The sequence below is a fragment of the Coenobita brevimanus genome, chromosome 65 (assembly GCF_032717465.1).
Source record: "Coenobita brevimanus isolate Jiangsu-jjx chromosome 65, ASM3271746v2, whole genome shotgun sequence".
Taxonomy (NCBI): domain Eukaryota; kingdom Metazoa; phylum Arthropoda; class Malacostraca; order Decapoda; family Coenobitidae; genus Coenobita; species Coenobita brevimanus.
This window is the reverse complement of record NC_137018.1, coordinates 43,476,733-43,494,470: the sequence shown is the minus strand read 5'-3', so window position 1 is coordinate 43,494,470 and position 17,738 is coordinate 43,476,733. Positions and strand designations below refer to the sequence as shown.

General features: G+C 40.3%; 1 protein-coding gene across 1 annotated transcript in view; it reads right to left on the bottom strand.

The window, feature by feature from the left end:
* The window catches only part of LOC145405092 (uncharacterized), a 244,275-nt gene that overhangs the window by 63,889 nt on the left and 162,648 nt on the right, over nt 1-17,738 (bottom strand). Inside the window, exon 18 of the mRNA XM_080276605.1 lies at nt 11,418-11,600. Coding sequence (XP_080132731.1) covers nt 11,418-11,600 — 183 coding nt within the window. The remainder of the gene's footprint in view (nt 1-11,417; nt 11,601-17,738) is intronic.

The window sequence follows — 17,738 nt, the reverse complement described above, 5'->3', positions numbered from 1 at the left end:
CTCACTCAGCTCACCATCCACTTGCACCATAGCCATAGCTCCTCCGTACATGCTCTTCACAGCAAACAACAATTTCCCCTCCACTCCATATATTCTTAATACCTTTCACATACCTTGCCTATCTATTCTGTCATAAGCTCTCTCCAAGTCCATGAAGGCAGCATACACTTTCCTTCCCTTCTCTAGATACTTCTCCACTAAACATCTTAGAACAAATATCTGATCTACACACCCTTTTCCTTCCTAAATCCCGCTCGTTTTTCTTCAACTACATCCTCTCCTATATGCCTAACCCTATCAATGAGTAATCTACCATATATTTTTCCAGTCACACTAAGTAGGCAAATACCCCTATGGTTACCACATACTTCTTTCTCCCCTTTTCCTTTGTATAAAGGAACAATTATACCTGATTTCCAGTCCTCTGGAACCCTTCCCTCTTCCCAAGCCAATCTACACAACTTTCAAATCCACTCCACAACAATCTCACCCCCATACCTCAGCATTTCACCACACACTCCATCAATTCCTGGGGCCTTTCCCATCTTGATCTTCTTCACTGCTTCCAATACTTTCGCCCTACTGATCTCTTCCTCCCTCCTCTCATCTCTTCTTCTCCCAGCCATTCCCCAACCACTTATACTCGCACTGCTCTCACTCTCTACATTCAACAAATCCTCAAAGTGCTCCTTCCATCTCCTCAATTTCTCTCTCTTCTCCACCAACAATCTATTATTCCTATCTTTCACTCCCCTACTATTTCCCCTTTCACACTGCCTTACTTTCTTTACCTCCTTCCAAAACAATTTCTTACTCTCCCTCCATTTCACACTCAGATTCCTCCCAAACTCTTCATCCACTTCCTTCTTGCTCTCCTTCACCAGGATCTTCACCTCCCTTCTCCTGCTCACATATACCTCTCTCCTCTCTCTCTCTCATCTTCTCCCCTACCTCTACGCGCTAACCATTCATTATATGCCTTCTTCTTTTGTTCCACAGCTCGTTTCACCTAACCATTCCACCATGCTGTCCCGTGCACACACCTGCATCTCCTCCTCACTCCACAAACCACCTCACACACTGCGCCCATCTCTTCCGTGAATATCTTACATATGTCTTCCACCCCTTCCATCTGCTCTAACTCATACCATCCCAATCTTTCTTCCACTATGCTCTTATACTCTGCCATTTTCTCACTATCTTTCAAGTTCTCCACTCTTCTCACAGGAGCTCTTTCTCAATAAGTCAAATTTAGCTTTAAACTCGTTGAAGTTTTTTGGCTGGACGATCTCTTTGTCCAGGTTATTCCACAGGTCAATACTTCTATAAGGAAAACTATATTTCTTGATATCCTTCAAGCAGCTTGACTTCTTCAATTTCATTCCGTGTCCTCTTGTTGCTCCCTTATCCCATACAAACAGATCTTCTTCATCAATTTTATCTACTCCCACCATGGTCCTGAACACTGCAATCAGGTCTCCCCTCTTTCTCCTTTCCTCTAAGGAAGGCAAATCCAGCTTTTCCAGCCTCTCTCTGTATGACAGATCTGCCAGACTGGGGACCATCTTGGTTGCTGTTCTTTGTATTCTCTCAGTCTTGTTATTATCTTTCTTTTTGTGTGGGGACTACACTACCGCAGCATATTCTAACCTGGGACGGACCATGGCCACTATCAATTTTCTCATCATCTTCTCATCCATATAATGAAATGCTACTCTTATGTTAGTCAAGAGTTTATACGTCTATCTAACCATCTTGTTAATATGTTTTTCAGGCAACAAATTGTCCTGGACCAGCACTCCCAAATCTTTCTCTTCTCTTGCTTTTGTAACTGAATCACTACCCATCAAATAAATCAGTGATGGCCTCTTGGTACTTTTACCCATTTCCAATATTTTACGATTCTTTGCATTAAATATCATTTCCTACATCCGGCTCCATTCATGTATCCTATCCGATCCTCCTGCAGCATTTTACACTCCTTCTCAACCTGTACCTTCCTCAAGATCTTTACATCATCTGCAAACAGACTTGCATAACTGTTCACTCAGTCTACCATATCATTTATGTAAATCAGGAACATTAGGAACATACTGGCGCCAACACCGAGCCTTGAGGGATTCCACTTGTTACTTCCCTCCATTCAGACATCCTATCCTTTATTACTGTCCTCATTTGTCTGTCTCTCAAAAAGTCTCTCATCCATTCTAAGAGTTTCCCCTTCAGTCCTCCTATATACTCTACTTTCCACATTAGTCTCTTATGGGGTACCTCGTCAAAGGCCTTCTCCAAGTTTAAATACACACAATCCACTCAACTGTCTCTCTCCTGTACCATGTCAATTGCTCTTGAGTAAAAGCTCAACAAGTTGGAAACACATGACCTTCCACTTCTGAATCCAAACTGACATTCAGTCAAAATATTCATCTCTTCTAGATATTTTATCCATCTGTCTTTAACCCTTTAACCGCGGGTGTCATTCCAGAATGACATTGCAAAAACTGGACCAAACCGCGGGTGTCATTCTCGAATGTTTGTGAATATTTTGAATACCCCGCGTTTTTTCCGTGCGCCAATTGTTTCAAGGGAGAGTGAGTAGCTATTAAGTTCTTTCACTCCAGCTGACCCCCATCTCCCTCCTCCCCCCCCTGGGGCCCCACCTCCCACCCCCTGGGCCCCCCACCCCACCCCGGACCAAACACGCATCAGTATCTGTCCAGATGTGTGAGTGACAACACTGCTGATGTGGAAGTGAAGTGCAGGCAATTACAGTGCCTTTTACCTGCCTCAGTGAACACAGAGTGGGTGTTTATCGTATGTGCAGTGTTCATATATGTTTATAGTGTTATTATCAGAATGAGGTTGGCATTTGGTAACGGTGTGTGAGCGAAAAATAGTGATTACAACACCGCTGATATGGCAGTGAAGTGCGGGCAATTACAGTGCCTTTTACCTGCCTCAGTGAACACAGAGTGGGTGTTTATCGTATGTGCAGTGTTCATATATGTTTATAGTATTATTATCTGAATGAGGTTGGCATTTGGTAAGGGTGTGTGAGCGAAAAATAGTGATTACAACACCGCTGATGTGGCAGTGAAGTGCGGGTTATTACAGTGCCTTTTACCTGCCTCAGTGAACACAGAGTGGGTGTTTATCGTATGTGCAGTGTTCATATATGTTTATAGTATTATTATCAGAATGAGGTTGGCATTTGGTAATGGTGTATGAGCGAAGGTAATGGTGTGTGAGCGAAAAATAGTGATTTTAGATCGCTCACTTCTAATGGCACTGCCCATCCAGTGATAGTCAACGAAATCATGAAACCTACATCATTGCAAAGCCGAAGGTTAGTACTTTCTTATGGTACCTTATTTTTCACTCTAGATTTATTCTGTGCAGAGTTATAAAGGTTTAAAGTTTGTTTACATTTTGGTCGAAACCCCCGCGGGAGAGGACAGTCGGGGCAAAACAATGCCCGCGGTTAAAGGGTTAAGGATTCTCTCCCACAATTTTGCGACCATGCTGGTTAGAGACACTGGTCTATAATTCATGGGTTCTTCCCTGTTTCCTCCCTTATAAATTTGTAACACATTTGCACTCTTCCATTCTTGAGGCACTTTCCCCTCTTCCAGAGAACACACAATTAAATTGTGAATTTTATCTGCCAGTTGTTCTCTGCATACCCAGTTAGAAATTCCATCAGGACCTGGGGCTTTCCTTACATCTTGAGTTTCCAGTAATTTATACACTTCCTGTACCTCCACTTTTATATCTTTTATCACCAGTACATTTCTAATCACTCCCTCCCCTTCCATAAACTCCTTTTCATTAGTGAAAACTGATTGGAAACATTTGTTCATATATTTCAGTTTACACTGCCACATCTTCATAGACCTCTCCGTCTACTTTCAGTTTGGTGATTCCTTCATTTTGTTTCAGTTTGCCATTAACAAATTTATAAAACAGTTTGGGTTCATCCTTGGGTATGTCTATTATACCTTTTTAAAAATTCCTTTCTTCTCCTCTGCATATTCTTGTATATTCATTTCTAGTTCTTTCATATTCTTCCTTTGATCTGTTGTTACCTCTCTTTCGCCAGTTGTTCCACGCCTCGTCTCTCTCTTTTTTTTGCTATCATACACGTTCAATTAAACCACTCCTTTTTCCTGTTTTCTTTCCCCCTTACTCTTGGTACAAATTTTTCCACTCCCAAATAATAGAGACCTAGAGAGATATCCCACTTCCTCTGTATCTCTCATTTCTCAGAATTTTCTCCAATCCGCATTTTCAAAAAATTTTCTCAATCTTGTAAAATTTGCTTTCCCAAAGTTGTATCTTCCCTGCCTATAAATCTCGTCTCTTGGCTCAACGTTCCCTATTATAATCTGGAACTCAATAACCACAAGATCACTTTTTCCTATTGGACACAAATATTTCAAAGATTCTATTACATCAGGTTCTTTGGTAAACAGTAAGTCTAATCTTGCTCCTATGTTCTCACCTCGGAACCATGTCTCTTCTTTGACCCATTGCGTCATCACATTATTCATTGTTATATTTAATAATACAGTGCCCCATGAATCTTCGCTGCCTCCTGAGTCCCATTCCTCCCAGTTCACCTCTTTACAGTTAAAATCACCTTTACAGTTAAAGTGTGTGTGTGTGTGTGTGTGTGTGTGTGTGTGTGTGTGTAAGAGAGAGAGAGAGAGAGAGAGAGAGAGAGAGAGAGAGAGAGTGTCTGTCTGTACCGAGGAAAGAGATAAGCAGCTTGAGTTCAAGGTCGCTGCTACTGTGACCGGCCTTCATTCACCCAGTACAACCAATTATGGAAAAATATTCAAGGAAATTGTGTTCGTAGTGGATTTTGGTCTCCTGGAAGTGTCATCAAAGTGATAGCAGTGTGGTGGGCTAGTGTAAGCCTTGCTGTGTCGCTTAACCACCGCCACGCATACAGACACTGGCAAAAAAAAACAAAAAAAAAAACACCAAAAATTGCCCTCATTCCCCACTCACTCACTCTCCCTATCTGCACTTCACGGACCATCTGATGCTATCACGTTGAAGTCGAAGGATTGGTGAGTAATGTGAAACCTTATTTGTTATAATTGGTTAAGTATTAACAGAGATATGAAGGTTTAAAGATAGATGATTTTGCTGATGTTTGTCGGGAAAGCCCGGCTTTGGGGAGCAATCACGACAACATCTGCCTGACGGGAGGGGTTAAGTGAAGACAAAGGGGAGCTGCAAGGCTTGGTGGATGAGTTAGGGAGAGTATGTAAGAAATGGAATCTAAAGGTGAATGCAGAGAAGAGTAAAGGTATGGTCTTCGAGAGAGGTGATGCCAGCGAATGTACAGTGAGGTTGGATGAGGAGGAAATGAAAAAAATGTGCGTGCGTTAAGTACTTGGGTAGTGTGATGAGTAAGGATGGAAGTTTAGAGGGTGAAGTGCTTGAAAGGGTACAACAAGGAAGAAAGGTTGCTGGTTCCTTGAAAGCAGTAATAAGAAACAGGGAAGTGAGCATGGAAGTGAAAAAGTTACTACATGACAGTACTGTGATACCAACTCTAACATATGGAAGGGAAGCTTGGACCTTGTTGGAGGGACAAAAGTCAAGAGTGAGAGCTATGGAAATGAGTTATATGAAAGGAGCATGTGGAGTCACCATGGAGAGACAGATTGACAAATGAGGAGGTGAAGGATCGTTGTCGTGTGGATGTGGATGTGGATGTGGATGTGATAGGAAGCGTTAGGAGAAACACACTGAGGTGATTTGGCCATGTATTTACCTATTTGTATTTACCTATTTGTAGTATACAGGAATTGAGCAATGCTCGTGTTGTCCTGTCTCCATATCCACATTTATCAAGTCTACCTTTACACACATGAATGTTTTTCTCATGCACCACCTCTTTGTCTAAGTCATTTCAAATATTTAAGAATATACCTAATTGTGATATACACGGAATGTACTATGCTCGTGGGTTTCCGTCGCTGTTTCTCAATAAGTCGAATTTAACTTTAAACTCGTTTAAGTTTTTAGACTGGACGATCTCTTTGTCCAGGCTATTCCATAAGTCTATACTTCTGTAAGGAAAGCTATATTTCTTGATATCCTTCAAGCAGCTTGACTTTTTCAATTTCATTCCATGCCCTCTTGTTGCTCTCTTATCCCATACAAACAGATCTTCTTTGTCAGTTTTATCTACTCCCACCATGGTCCTGAACACATAATCATGTCTCCCCTCTTTCTCCTTTCCTCTAACGAAGGCAAATCCAGTTTTTCCAGCCTCTCTCTGTATGACAGGTCTGTCAGACTGGGGACCATCTTGGTTGCTGTTCTTTGTATTCTCTCAATCTTGTTTATATCTTTCTTTTGTGTGGGGACCACACTACCGCTGCATATTCTAACCTGGGGCGGATCATGGCCACTATCAATTTTTTCATCATTTCCTCATCCATATAATGAAATGCTACTCTTATGTTAGTCAAGAGCTTATAAGTCTCTCCAACTATCTTGTTAATGTGCTTTTCTGGTGACAAACTATCTTGGACCAGCACTCCCAAATCTTTCTCTTCTCTCCTTTTTGTGATTAATTCATTACCCAAAAAATAATTCAGTGATGGTCTCCTGGTACTTTTACCCATTTCCAATATTTTACATTTCTTTACATTAAATTTCATTTCCACGTCCGGCTCCAATTGTGTATCCTATCCAAATCCTCCTGCAGTATTTTACAATCCTCCTCAACCTCTATCTTCCTCAAGATCTTTACATCATCAGCAAACAGACTCGCATAACTGTTCACTCCATCTACCATATCATTTACGTAAATCAGGAACATTACTGGCGCCAACACTGAGCCTTGAGGGACTCCACTTGTTACTTCCCTCCATCCAGACATCTTTTCCTTTATTACTGTCCTCATTTGTCTGTCTCTCAAAAAGTCTCTCATCCATTCCAGAAGTTTCCCCTTTAGTCCTCCTATATACTCTAGTTTCCACATTAGTCTCTTATGAGGTACCTTGTCAAAGGCCTTCTCTAAGTCTAAGTACACACAATCCACCCAACCATCTCTCTCCTGTACCACATCAATCGCTCTTGAGTAAAAAGCTCAACAAGTTTGAAACACATGACCTTCCACTTCTGAATCCAAACTGACATTCAGCCAAACTATTCATCTCTTCCAGATATTTTATCCATCTGTCTTTCAGGATTCTCTCACACAATTTTGCGACCATGCTGGTTAGAGACACTGGTCTATAATTCAGGGTTCTTCCCTGTTCCTCCTCCTTGTAAATTGGTACCACATTTGCCCTCTTCCATTCTTTTGGCACTTTCCCCTCTTCCAGTGAGCATACAATTAAGCTGTGAATTTTATCCAGCCAGTTGTTCTCTGCATTCCTTCAGTACCCAATTAGAAATTCCATCAGGTCCTGGGGCTTTCCTTACATCTTGAGTTTCCAGTAATTTATACACTTCCTGCACCTCCACTTTTATATCTTTCATCACCGGAACATTTCTAATCACTCCCTCCCCTTCCACAAGCTCCTTTTCTTTAGTGAAAACTGACTGGAAACGTTTGTTCATTATTTCTGCTTGCATTGCCGCATCCTTAAAGACCTCTCCATCTACTTTCAGCTTGGTGATTCCTTCCTTTTGTTTCAGTTTGCCATTAACAAATCTATAAAACAGTTTGGGTTCATCCTTGCATTTGTCAATTATACCTTTTTCAAAATTCCTTTCTTCTTCCCTACGTATTCTTGTGTATTCGTTTCTTGTTCTTTTATATTCTTCCTTTGTTCTGTAGATTTACCTCTCTTTCTCCAATTGTTCCACGCCTTATCTCTCTTTTTTTGGCTATCATACACCTTCTATTAAACCACTCCTTTTTCCTGTTTTCTTTCCCTCTTACTCTTGGTACAAATTTTTCCACTCCCAAATTATAGAGGTCTAGAAAGATATCCCACTTCCTCTGTATCTCTCTTGTTTCTCTGAATTTTCTCCAATCCGCATTTTCAAAAAAGTTTCTCAATCCTGTAAAATTTGCTTTGCCAAAGTTGTATCTTCCCTGTCTATGAAACTCGTCTCTTGGCTCAACGTTTCCTATTAACATCTGGAACTCAATGACCACGTGATCACTTTTTCCCAAAGGACAGAGATATTCCAATGATTCTATTACATCGGGTTCTTTGGTGAACAGTAAATCTAACCTTGCTGGTGTGTCCTCACCTCGAAACCGTGTCTCTTCTTTGACCCACTGTGTCATCACATTATTCATTATTATATTTAATAACATAGTACCCCACAGATCCTCGCCGCCTCCCGAGTACCATTCCTCCCAGTTCACCTCTTTACAATTAAAGTCACCCACCAAAATTATATTATTGCTTTTCTCAATTATTTTTTGCAAGTAGCTAGCCATATCTGACAACATCTCATGGTATTCGTCGTCCTTCCATGCTCTCGTCTTTGGGGGAACATACACTACCGCCATATCTCTCTTAACATTCTCTCCAGTTTCTAATTTCATATATATCACTTCAGCCCTGCCTTCTCCCATTTCCACAGTATCTACATTTATGTTGTTCTTCACTGCTATCATCACTCCTCCTCCCCTTTTTTCTTTTCTGTCTTTTCTCCACAGTTTGTATTTACCATCTCCCAAATGAACATCAATATCTTCTCTTAATTTGGTCTCTACAAAGCACATGACATCAGTTTCATTCTCTCTCAAGAAATCATTAATTTAGATCCTTGTCGATATGAAACCATCAACATTAGTATATATCACCTTCAAATTATTTTTGACATTATTAATACCCTCTTCTCTCCTACTCTCTGTCCGTACCACTTCCTCAACTTCTGATCTTTCACAACCATCCCCCCTAGTTTCCTTCACTTCTATTTCCTTAAATACCATTTCCTTACTTTCATATCCAATACTCTCCAAAAAAAAGTATTACGTTCTTCCTCTGTCCTCTTATCATTTTTTCCTTTACTTCTTCCTTTAATGATTTTAAAACTTCTCTTTCTTCTTCATTCAGATCTTTTCTTATTATAATATTTTCCATCCCCGCCTCTTTGCTTAATTTCCAGGTCACTTTAAGTATCTCATTTATTACACTTTCTGATGTAAACTTGACTCTCATTGGTCTTGTTTCCCCTTTCTTATAAGGCCCTATCCTCCTTACTTCCTCAATTTCTTTTACCCACTTGTCTCCTTCGGGGTCAAGCTTGCCTAATATTCCTCTCACCATGTTCGTGTCTCTCTCCAGTCTTGCGAACCTAACCTTTTCTTCCTCTTCCCTGTTTCCAAATACTACCACACATCTGTTCCTTTCTACAGTTTCTCTCACTATTTTCTCTTTTTTCTTCAGTATTTTCACTACATTTTCTTCCATTTCTTTCTTGTTCATTTCCCTTTCTTCCTGGATGATCTCTCTTAAGCTGACCACTTCTTTCTGTTCTTCTTCTACGTGTGCCCACTTTGCCTTGTGTTCTTCTAGTACATTACTCACCTTCTCTGTTTTATTAGTACTCTCTTCAAGTTTCCTCCTCAGTTCAACATTTTCCCTCTTCAAATTCTTAATCTCTTCATTGGCTGTTTCGTTGGACTGGATTAGACTCTGTATGGTGGTTTCCGTATTTCCTGACACATCCTTTATCACTAGATTCTCCACTTTTTTTTCGAGTTCACTAATCCTCATAATTAATGTTTTCACGAGGTCCATGACATTAGTATTAGCGTCAAATCCTTGAAATTCCATTCCCTCATTGTTTACATTTTCGGCCATCTTTAACGTACCGGTAAAATACCTAAACAGCTGTTACCGAATAAGCCACAAACATTCATGTATACTATTGCCAACAAATCTTTACATTTTTGGTAGTCTACCAACTTTCATTATTTTAAATTTAAAGAAAGACCCTAGGAGACAGGACAGACAAAATTCCTGGAACTACTCAAGGTTAGGAGCGATGCCTGGGACGACCTCTCTCTCCGGCGGTTCGTGTGTGTGGAGGATGGAGAGTGAGTGACTGACAAGGAGAGTGTATGTGAGTGGGGTGGAGGGGGGAGAGGGAGGAAGGAACAGTTTTGCAGGCTCGTTGCCTTTGGTTCCTTCTTCCTAAAAAAAAAAAAAAAAAAAAAAAAAAAAAAAAGGATGAGATGGAGGGATGGAGTGGAGAGGTATATGAGAGAGGAAGGTGTGAGCTGGGAGCGGGACAGTGAAATGGCAAGGGACAGGGTGACATGGAGGCAATTCGTTTGTGGCCATCCCTTATAGGATTAAGGCGTCTGGCAATAGATAGATTGACTGACCGTCTGACAGGGAGGACTTTAGTTTCAGTGTGAATGCGAGCTGTGGTTGTGGTTTTGGTGTAGCCATTGGTGATGCACAGAGTATTGTTCGGAATGATTTGGAAGATGTTGTGGTGGGAAGAAAGGATGGGAGCTCAAGCCAGGGGGAGGCATAGGAAGTATTGTTTGTAGAGGAAGGAAAGTTTCTTTTGTTGCCCAAAGTCTGGCCCTGTAGTTCCCCTGAGTGCACTGAATCTGGGGGTGCACCATCTCCTGATGTCTTGTACATGGTCCTTGAAGGTGAGTCTGGTGTCATATGTCACTCCATGGATCTCAGTGAAGGATGTCTGTTGTCCATTTACACTCTTTGGTGTGACGTGGGGGGAGTACCTGTATTCATGTTTACTGTTGGTGATGAGTGTAGTGGAGGATTTCACTGTGGCAATCTTCAGTCTGATGTCCTCAATACAAGTGTGCAGTGTGCTGAGATGGTACTGTTGCAGTGTGCAGAATGTGCCTGCAATGTGGTGTGTGTTGTTGTTATGATGTCATTTGTATATGAGGCTATGTTTGTGGGTGGTTGTGGTGTGGGGATTCATGCAGGTAGAGGCTAAAGTGTGAGAGAATGGAGCCCTGTAAGACTCCAATTGGGAATTTTTGCATTCGTGATGACTTGCCCAGGAATGTAACATGTGCTTGTCTACCACATAAATAGCCTGCAAAGGCAGAATTTGGTGTTCTTCTCTACATTTGTCCTGAATATCTTGGTGATTAGTTTGTGTCAGGGGATGGCACTGAAGGTTTTACTAACATCTGTTGTTGTGAGAAGTGTACACTGAGCAAGTTTCATGGAGACGATGTCAATTGATGCTCACTGTATGAGACTAACAAGTAAGGTATTTGTAATGTGCAGTGCTCTGAATCCATGTTGTGAAGGAACAACAGGGACATGGGGAGAGACTTTGATGAGAATTAGGTGTTCAATTATTCTGAATGATGTGCAAAGTAGTGTTACAGGTCTGAACGGAGAACATGGAAAAATTGTATGTAAGTGACAGGTAATAATTAATGTATGACATATAATTAAAGTTCAATTAGTAACTGCATTTCTTACCTGTCCTGGAGTGATATTAGTGTTATTACTGCTGTTGTTATTGTTGTTGTTTGAAGTGGTGGTGGAGGTGGAGGTGGGTAATGCAGGAGGAGAAAGGCTGGGGTTGTGGTCTACAGTCTGCCTTAACCTCAGTCCATCTGCTCCTTTCACTGGTGCATTATCATAGTCCTCCAATCCTGGGTGCTGTGGAATGATTTATGTTACATGTATTGATAATTTACAACACAGTCATGCACAACTTAATGTATAAAAAGTGATAATTCTATTCAACTGATTCTCTTTACATAAATAAAAATTATTACACACACACACACACACACACACACACACACACACACACACACACTTGGGAAAAAGGCGAATATGAAAACCTGGCAGAAAGTACAATTCAGAGTTTAAGAACATTACTACATAGAATGGAGGAGAAATCTGAAAGCACTATATTAACTGGGGATTTCAATGCAAAATAAATTAGAATGCTTTAGATGTAAAGAGCCTTGAAAGCTGTTGGGATCAAAAGCTCCTAGATCTTGTGCGGGATTTTTTCCTAACACAGCATGTGAAAGAAAACGCCAGAAAAAGAGGACTTGATGACCCACCAGTACTAATCTTATATTTACTAGGCAAGAAAAAGAAATTCATAATACAGTACATCCCCCTAGTACGCACCTGTATGGGCAGCAGAGAACGTCGCATACTAGGAATTCGTGTACTGTACTGTGAATACATAAACTTATGGGAAAAATTTCATATCAGCAGCACCCCCCTTCATGGGCAACCCTTGAGACACCTTTCAGACCTAAGTATTGTACTATACAGGGAAACTATCTAAGACATATTACCTGAGATAAAGTAAACCTACAAGATTATGGCTTTACTAGGTAAATCATTGGTGGTAGGTGGTGGTGATTATCATCCACTCACTTGATGTAGTGCTGCCTACTTCTTCCTTAGCCTTTATCATTCGTTTTCTGTGCCTGCCCTCCTCTCTTCCTATATCTCCCATCTTTCCTGTCACTTCTTATTGCTCTTCTTTTATTTACAGGTGGCTTTACATCGAGTGACAAACCAAATGGTTTCCTGTAGGCCAAGAAACCATTTACAGCGCTGGGTGGTAACCATATAACCAACCCATACGTGCTCCCTACGTGTCAACAAGTGGGTTGGTGGAGGGTTACTGCCCCTCCCCATAAAACCAATAACTCAAAGTCAAATGGCCACCCCTTATGGGATTATGGCATCTGGCAATAGATAGATAGATAGATAGACCTTTACCTGTTATAGCTTCTTGGGGGGGGGGGGCAATGTCTCATACTCAGGGTAAAAAGTGGGTTGGTGGAGGGTTACTGCCCCTCCCCATAAAACCAATAACTCAAAGTCAAATGGCCACCCCTTATGGGATTATGGCATCTGGCAATAGATAGATAGATAGATAGACCTTTACCTGTTATAGCTTCTTGGGGGGGGGGCAATGTCTCATACTCAGGGTAATCCCGGATTTGGGCCACTCTTCACTGCCCATCTCGCTTACAATTCTCATTTATAAAAAAAAAAAAAAAAAAAAAAAAAAAGGTCCTCGCGTACAAAGGGGATCGCATACTCAGAACTCGCGTACTGTGGGGATGTACTGTATAATGTATTACCATCCATTCGGCAAAAGTGACCATGCAGTATTAAATTGTAACTTCAGGACTGCATATGACATTACCAGTAACAAGTGTTAAAAAGAGTCTAAACCATAAAAAGGGCAACTATCATGACCTGAAGAAGTACTTCTTAGAAACAAACTGGGAAAAGGAGCTTAGCGGACAAGATTTAAATATTATATATAGAAAATTCTGTGATCTTTATGATACAGGAGTCCAAAATTACATCCCTCAGCACAAAGAAACAGAAAACAAAGAAATAAAGGGTTTAATACAGAATGTAAAAAATCAATGGAAAAAAGAGATTTACTGTGGAACAGGTACAGAATACACAAGAGTAAGGGGGCATATAACAACCATAAACAGGCAAGAAATGATTATACAAAGATAAAGGAGGGAGGCTCAGAGACAGTTTGAGGAAGACATTACAAATAAATCTAGTGATAAACCTAAGCTATTTTACAGCTACACCTGAAGCAAAACCAAAGTTAAAATACAGTCCATTACAGATGATGGGATCATCTATACAAGAGAGAAAGATATTTGTGAAGCACTAAATAAAAACTTCCAATCAGTTTTTACAAAAGAAAATAATTCTGAAAGAGACAATATGCAACATGCATGCCCACATGTTTTATCAGATATACAAATATCAGAAAAAGAAGTACTGGAAGAGTTAAGTAAATTAGACAAAGGAAAAGCAAATGGTCCTGACGAAATTTCAGGTTGGGTGCTACATGAATGTGCAGAAGAGTTAAGCAGACCACTGAATATTCAAATTATCCTTAGGTCAAGGTAACCTACCTGATATTTGGAAGAAAGCAAACACTGTTTCCCTATTAAAGAAAGGAAATAGACAGACTCCACTCAACTACCAACCAGTATCACTGACCAGTGCTGTAAGATACTAGAAAAGCTGATAAGAAAAGTTTGGGTAAACCATCTCACAGAACACAGTATGGTAGCAGAAATGCAGTACAGTTTTAGAAAGGGAAAATCATGTGTTACTAATCTATTAAGCTACTATAACAGAGTTACAGAAACATTACAGAAAAGAGAGGGATGGGTGGACAGTATCTATTTAGATTTCAAAAAAGCATCTGACAGTACTGCACCAAAGACTTCTGTGGAAATTGTACCATCAAGGAGGTATCCAAGGCAATCTGTACTGCTGGATGCAGGATTTTCTCAGAAAAAGGGAAATGATAACAGTATTAACCCGTCACGTCCCGACCACTTTCGCACCTCCGACACCCCACAGTCCCGACCATTTTTGGATTTTTTTTTTTTTGGCTAAAACCCCCGCTTTAGGTGAGAAACATCGAAAATTCATAGAGAAATCACTCACCTGAGGTTTAAAATACTCGATACAGGTAGGAGTACCTCCTTACCTTCAGGGCTTTCTATCAGGCTGGCTGCAAAGAAAACGAGTTCTATGGGAGGATAACTATTCCACACCACTCCTAAACGGTATTTATTTATTTATTTAGTACGAATTTATATGTAGTATGAGAGTATATTGCTTTTCAAACAGTAATATAGGCATTATAAGCATTGTTTCACTCACTAAATCATCACCATTCCTGACTTTCTTTTGCCACATTACCTGATCATCATTACTGACTGTTTCTTCCTCTAATGCTATGTAAACTTTGTCCTCCACATTGTCATCGATTGGGGAATCACTCTGGCCCTGAATGTCTTTATTGGCCAGGTCACTGGTAACAGATGAATTGCCGAGTCAATGATGTGCGGGGGGGGTTATGTGGTGTAAAGCATTGTCCCTGCTTGGCATCTTGTAGAGGAATAGAGGAAGGTGTCCCGTGTATACGTACGAAAAATCACGCGCGAAAATTGAAAATTGTGTAAATTAGGGACCTTGCAATTGCAAAACGTACCAGTATGTCGACGGGACTGGCAAATGCAAAATGTTGCAACGTACCCATACGTCGACGGGACGTCTCGGGTTAAGGGAAAGTTACTCATCATGAGGGGAAGTGACTAGTCAAATTCCACATGGTTCAGTGCTCGCACCAATTATGTTTTTAGTATACATTAATGACACAGTAATATTGGAAATGGAAGCTATCTAAATGTGTTTGCGGACGATGCAAAAATACAAAGGAAAATTAATAACAGATTCTTGCAAAGAGCTGCAAGAAGAATTAAATAAGCTTCATGAATGGAGCAATAAATGGCAAATGGAACTTAATGTGGACAAGTGTCATGTGATTAACTTTGGTAAAAGTGAGAAAAGACCAGACAGGGATTATAAGTTAGGAAGACCAACCCTACACACATCAGAATGGGAGAAGGACCTAGAAGTGATTATCAATAACAGACTATCTCCAGCTGACCACATCAGTAAGAAGGTACCTAACATGTATACATTGCTTGCTAATATGAGAACAATATTCACATACATAAATGAAGACATGCTGAGAAAGATAATAACATCATTCACCAGACCAACCGTGGGGTATGCATCAGTAGTCTGGAATCCTCATCTCAAAAAACACATAGATTATATTGCAAAGTACAAAGGACAGCTACAAGATGAGTACCAAGCTTAAGGGATCTAAGCTATGAAGAATGACTAGAAAAACTGAATTTACCAACACTACAGGAGAGAAGGAAAAGAGGAGACATGATTATGCAATATAAATGCATCTCAGAGCAACAGAAAATAGAAATAAATGAATACTGTATATAATCTATGAGGATGCATCAGCAAGAGGAAACTGCAAAAAACTACATAAAAAGGGAGGAGATAAAGACATAAGGAAATTCAGTTTCTCAAACAGGGCAACTGATCAGTGGAATGCACTATCGAATGAAATAATGTGTGCCAAAACACTTCTTCAATTTAAGAATCTGTACGATAAAAAGATGAAAGCATATAGTAAGTGGATGAGAAACAGGGGTGTTGATGGAGATGAAAGACGGAAGAAAGAGAGATATGTAGGGAGGAAGAGAGAGGTGTAAAGATTAGTAAGAGAGAGTAAGAAGAGAGTGGATGGGGAATTTGGAAGGAATTTGAGGGTAAAGTCGAGGGAATGTAAGAAAATGTTCTGAAAGAGGTGAAGAATGTTAGACAGGGTGGCAATGAAGTTAGTCGGGGAGTGAAAGTTAAAAATGGTAATACTAGTGGAGAAGGGAGAAAAAGAGAGCAGATGGAGAGACCACTTTAAGGAATTGCTGAACACATAGAATGAAAGCAATGTGAGTATAAGTGGCTGGGGAATTAGGCTGGGAGGAGGAGAGATGTGAGAAGAGAGGAAGAAATCAGTAGGATGGAAGTTGTGGAAGCAATGAAGGAAGTCAAAATGGGGAAAGCCCCAGGAACTGATGGATTGTGTGGTGAAATGCTGAAGCATGGAGGAGAGAGAGTGGCAGAATGGATATGGAATATGTGCTGATTAGCCTGGAAGGTAGAGTCCTGAAGGATTGGAAGTCAGGTATAATTATTCCCTTGCACAAAGGAAAAGGGGAAAAAGAAGTGTGTGGTAATCATGGGGGCATTTTTCTTAGTGCAAAAAGACTGAAAATGACACACTGATGTAGATGGTCTAATCTCTGCTAAGCTGGAAACAGACAATTTCTTGAGTGTAAATGAGCCGGACATTATGTGCTTTGTAGAGACCAAGCTAAGAGAGAACACTGAAGTCCATGTGGGAGATGGGAAATACAAACTATGGAGAAGAGATAGAAGAGAAAAAAAAACGAGAGGAGGAGTGACGATAGTGAAAAACAGCCTAAATGAGGATAGTGTGGAACTGGGAGAAGGTATGGCTGAAGTGGTAATAGAAACCAGAGGGAAAGGCAAGAGAGACATTGCAGTAGCATACGTCCCTCCCAAGACAAGGGCATGGAATGAAGAGGAATATCAGATGTTCTCGGACATGTTTAGATATCTTCAGAAAGTGACTGAGAAAAGCATGAACATAATCCTGATGGGTGACTTTAATTGTAAAGAGGTAAACTGGGATGAGTGGGACTCAGGAAGTAGTGAAGATTCATAGGGCAGTATACTGTTAAATACAGTAATGGATTATACAATGACCCTGTGCATTGAAGAAGAGAGAAGATTGAGAGGTGATGACACACCAGCAAGACTAGATTTAATTCTAACCAAAGAACCTGACACAAATAAATCTCTGAAACATTTGTGTCCAACAGGAAAAAAGTGATCATATGGTGATGGAGTTCCAAGTGACAGAAGGAAATGGGGAGACAAGAGATGATGAAAGATACAACTTTGGGAATGCAAAGTTGTCAGGATTATGGAATTTTTTTTAAGAAATGGATTGGCGAGAATTCTAGGAAACAAGAGAAACAAAGATGAATTGGGATATCATTCTAGACTTCTATAAATATGGGTGTGGAAAAGCATGTGGCAAAAGTTAGTGGGAATGAGAACTGGAGAAATGACTGGTTCAACAAAAGGTTTATGACAGCAAAAAAAAAAGAAAGGGATAAGGCATGGAACAAATGGAGAAAGAGAAGTAATGATAGAACAAAGGAAGAATATAAAAGAACTAAAAATGAATTTAAAAGAATACGAAGACAGGAAGCAAGAAACTTCGAAAAAGGTATAATTGACAAATGTAAGGATGACCCTAATTTGTCCTACAGGTATGGTACTGGCAAACTGAAACAAAAGGAAGGAATCAAT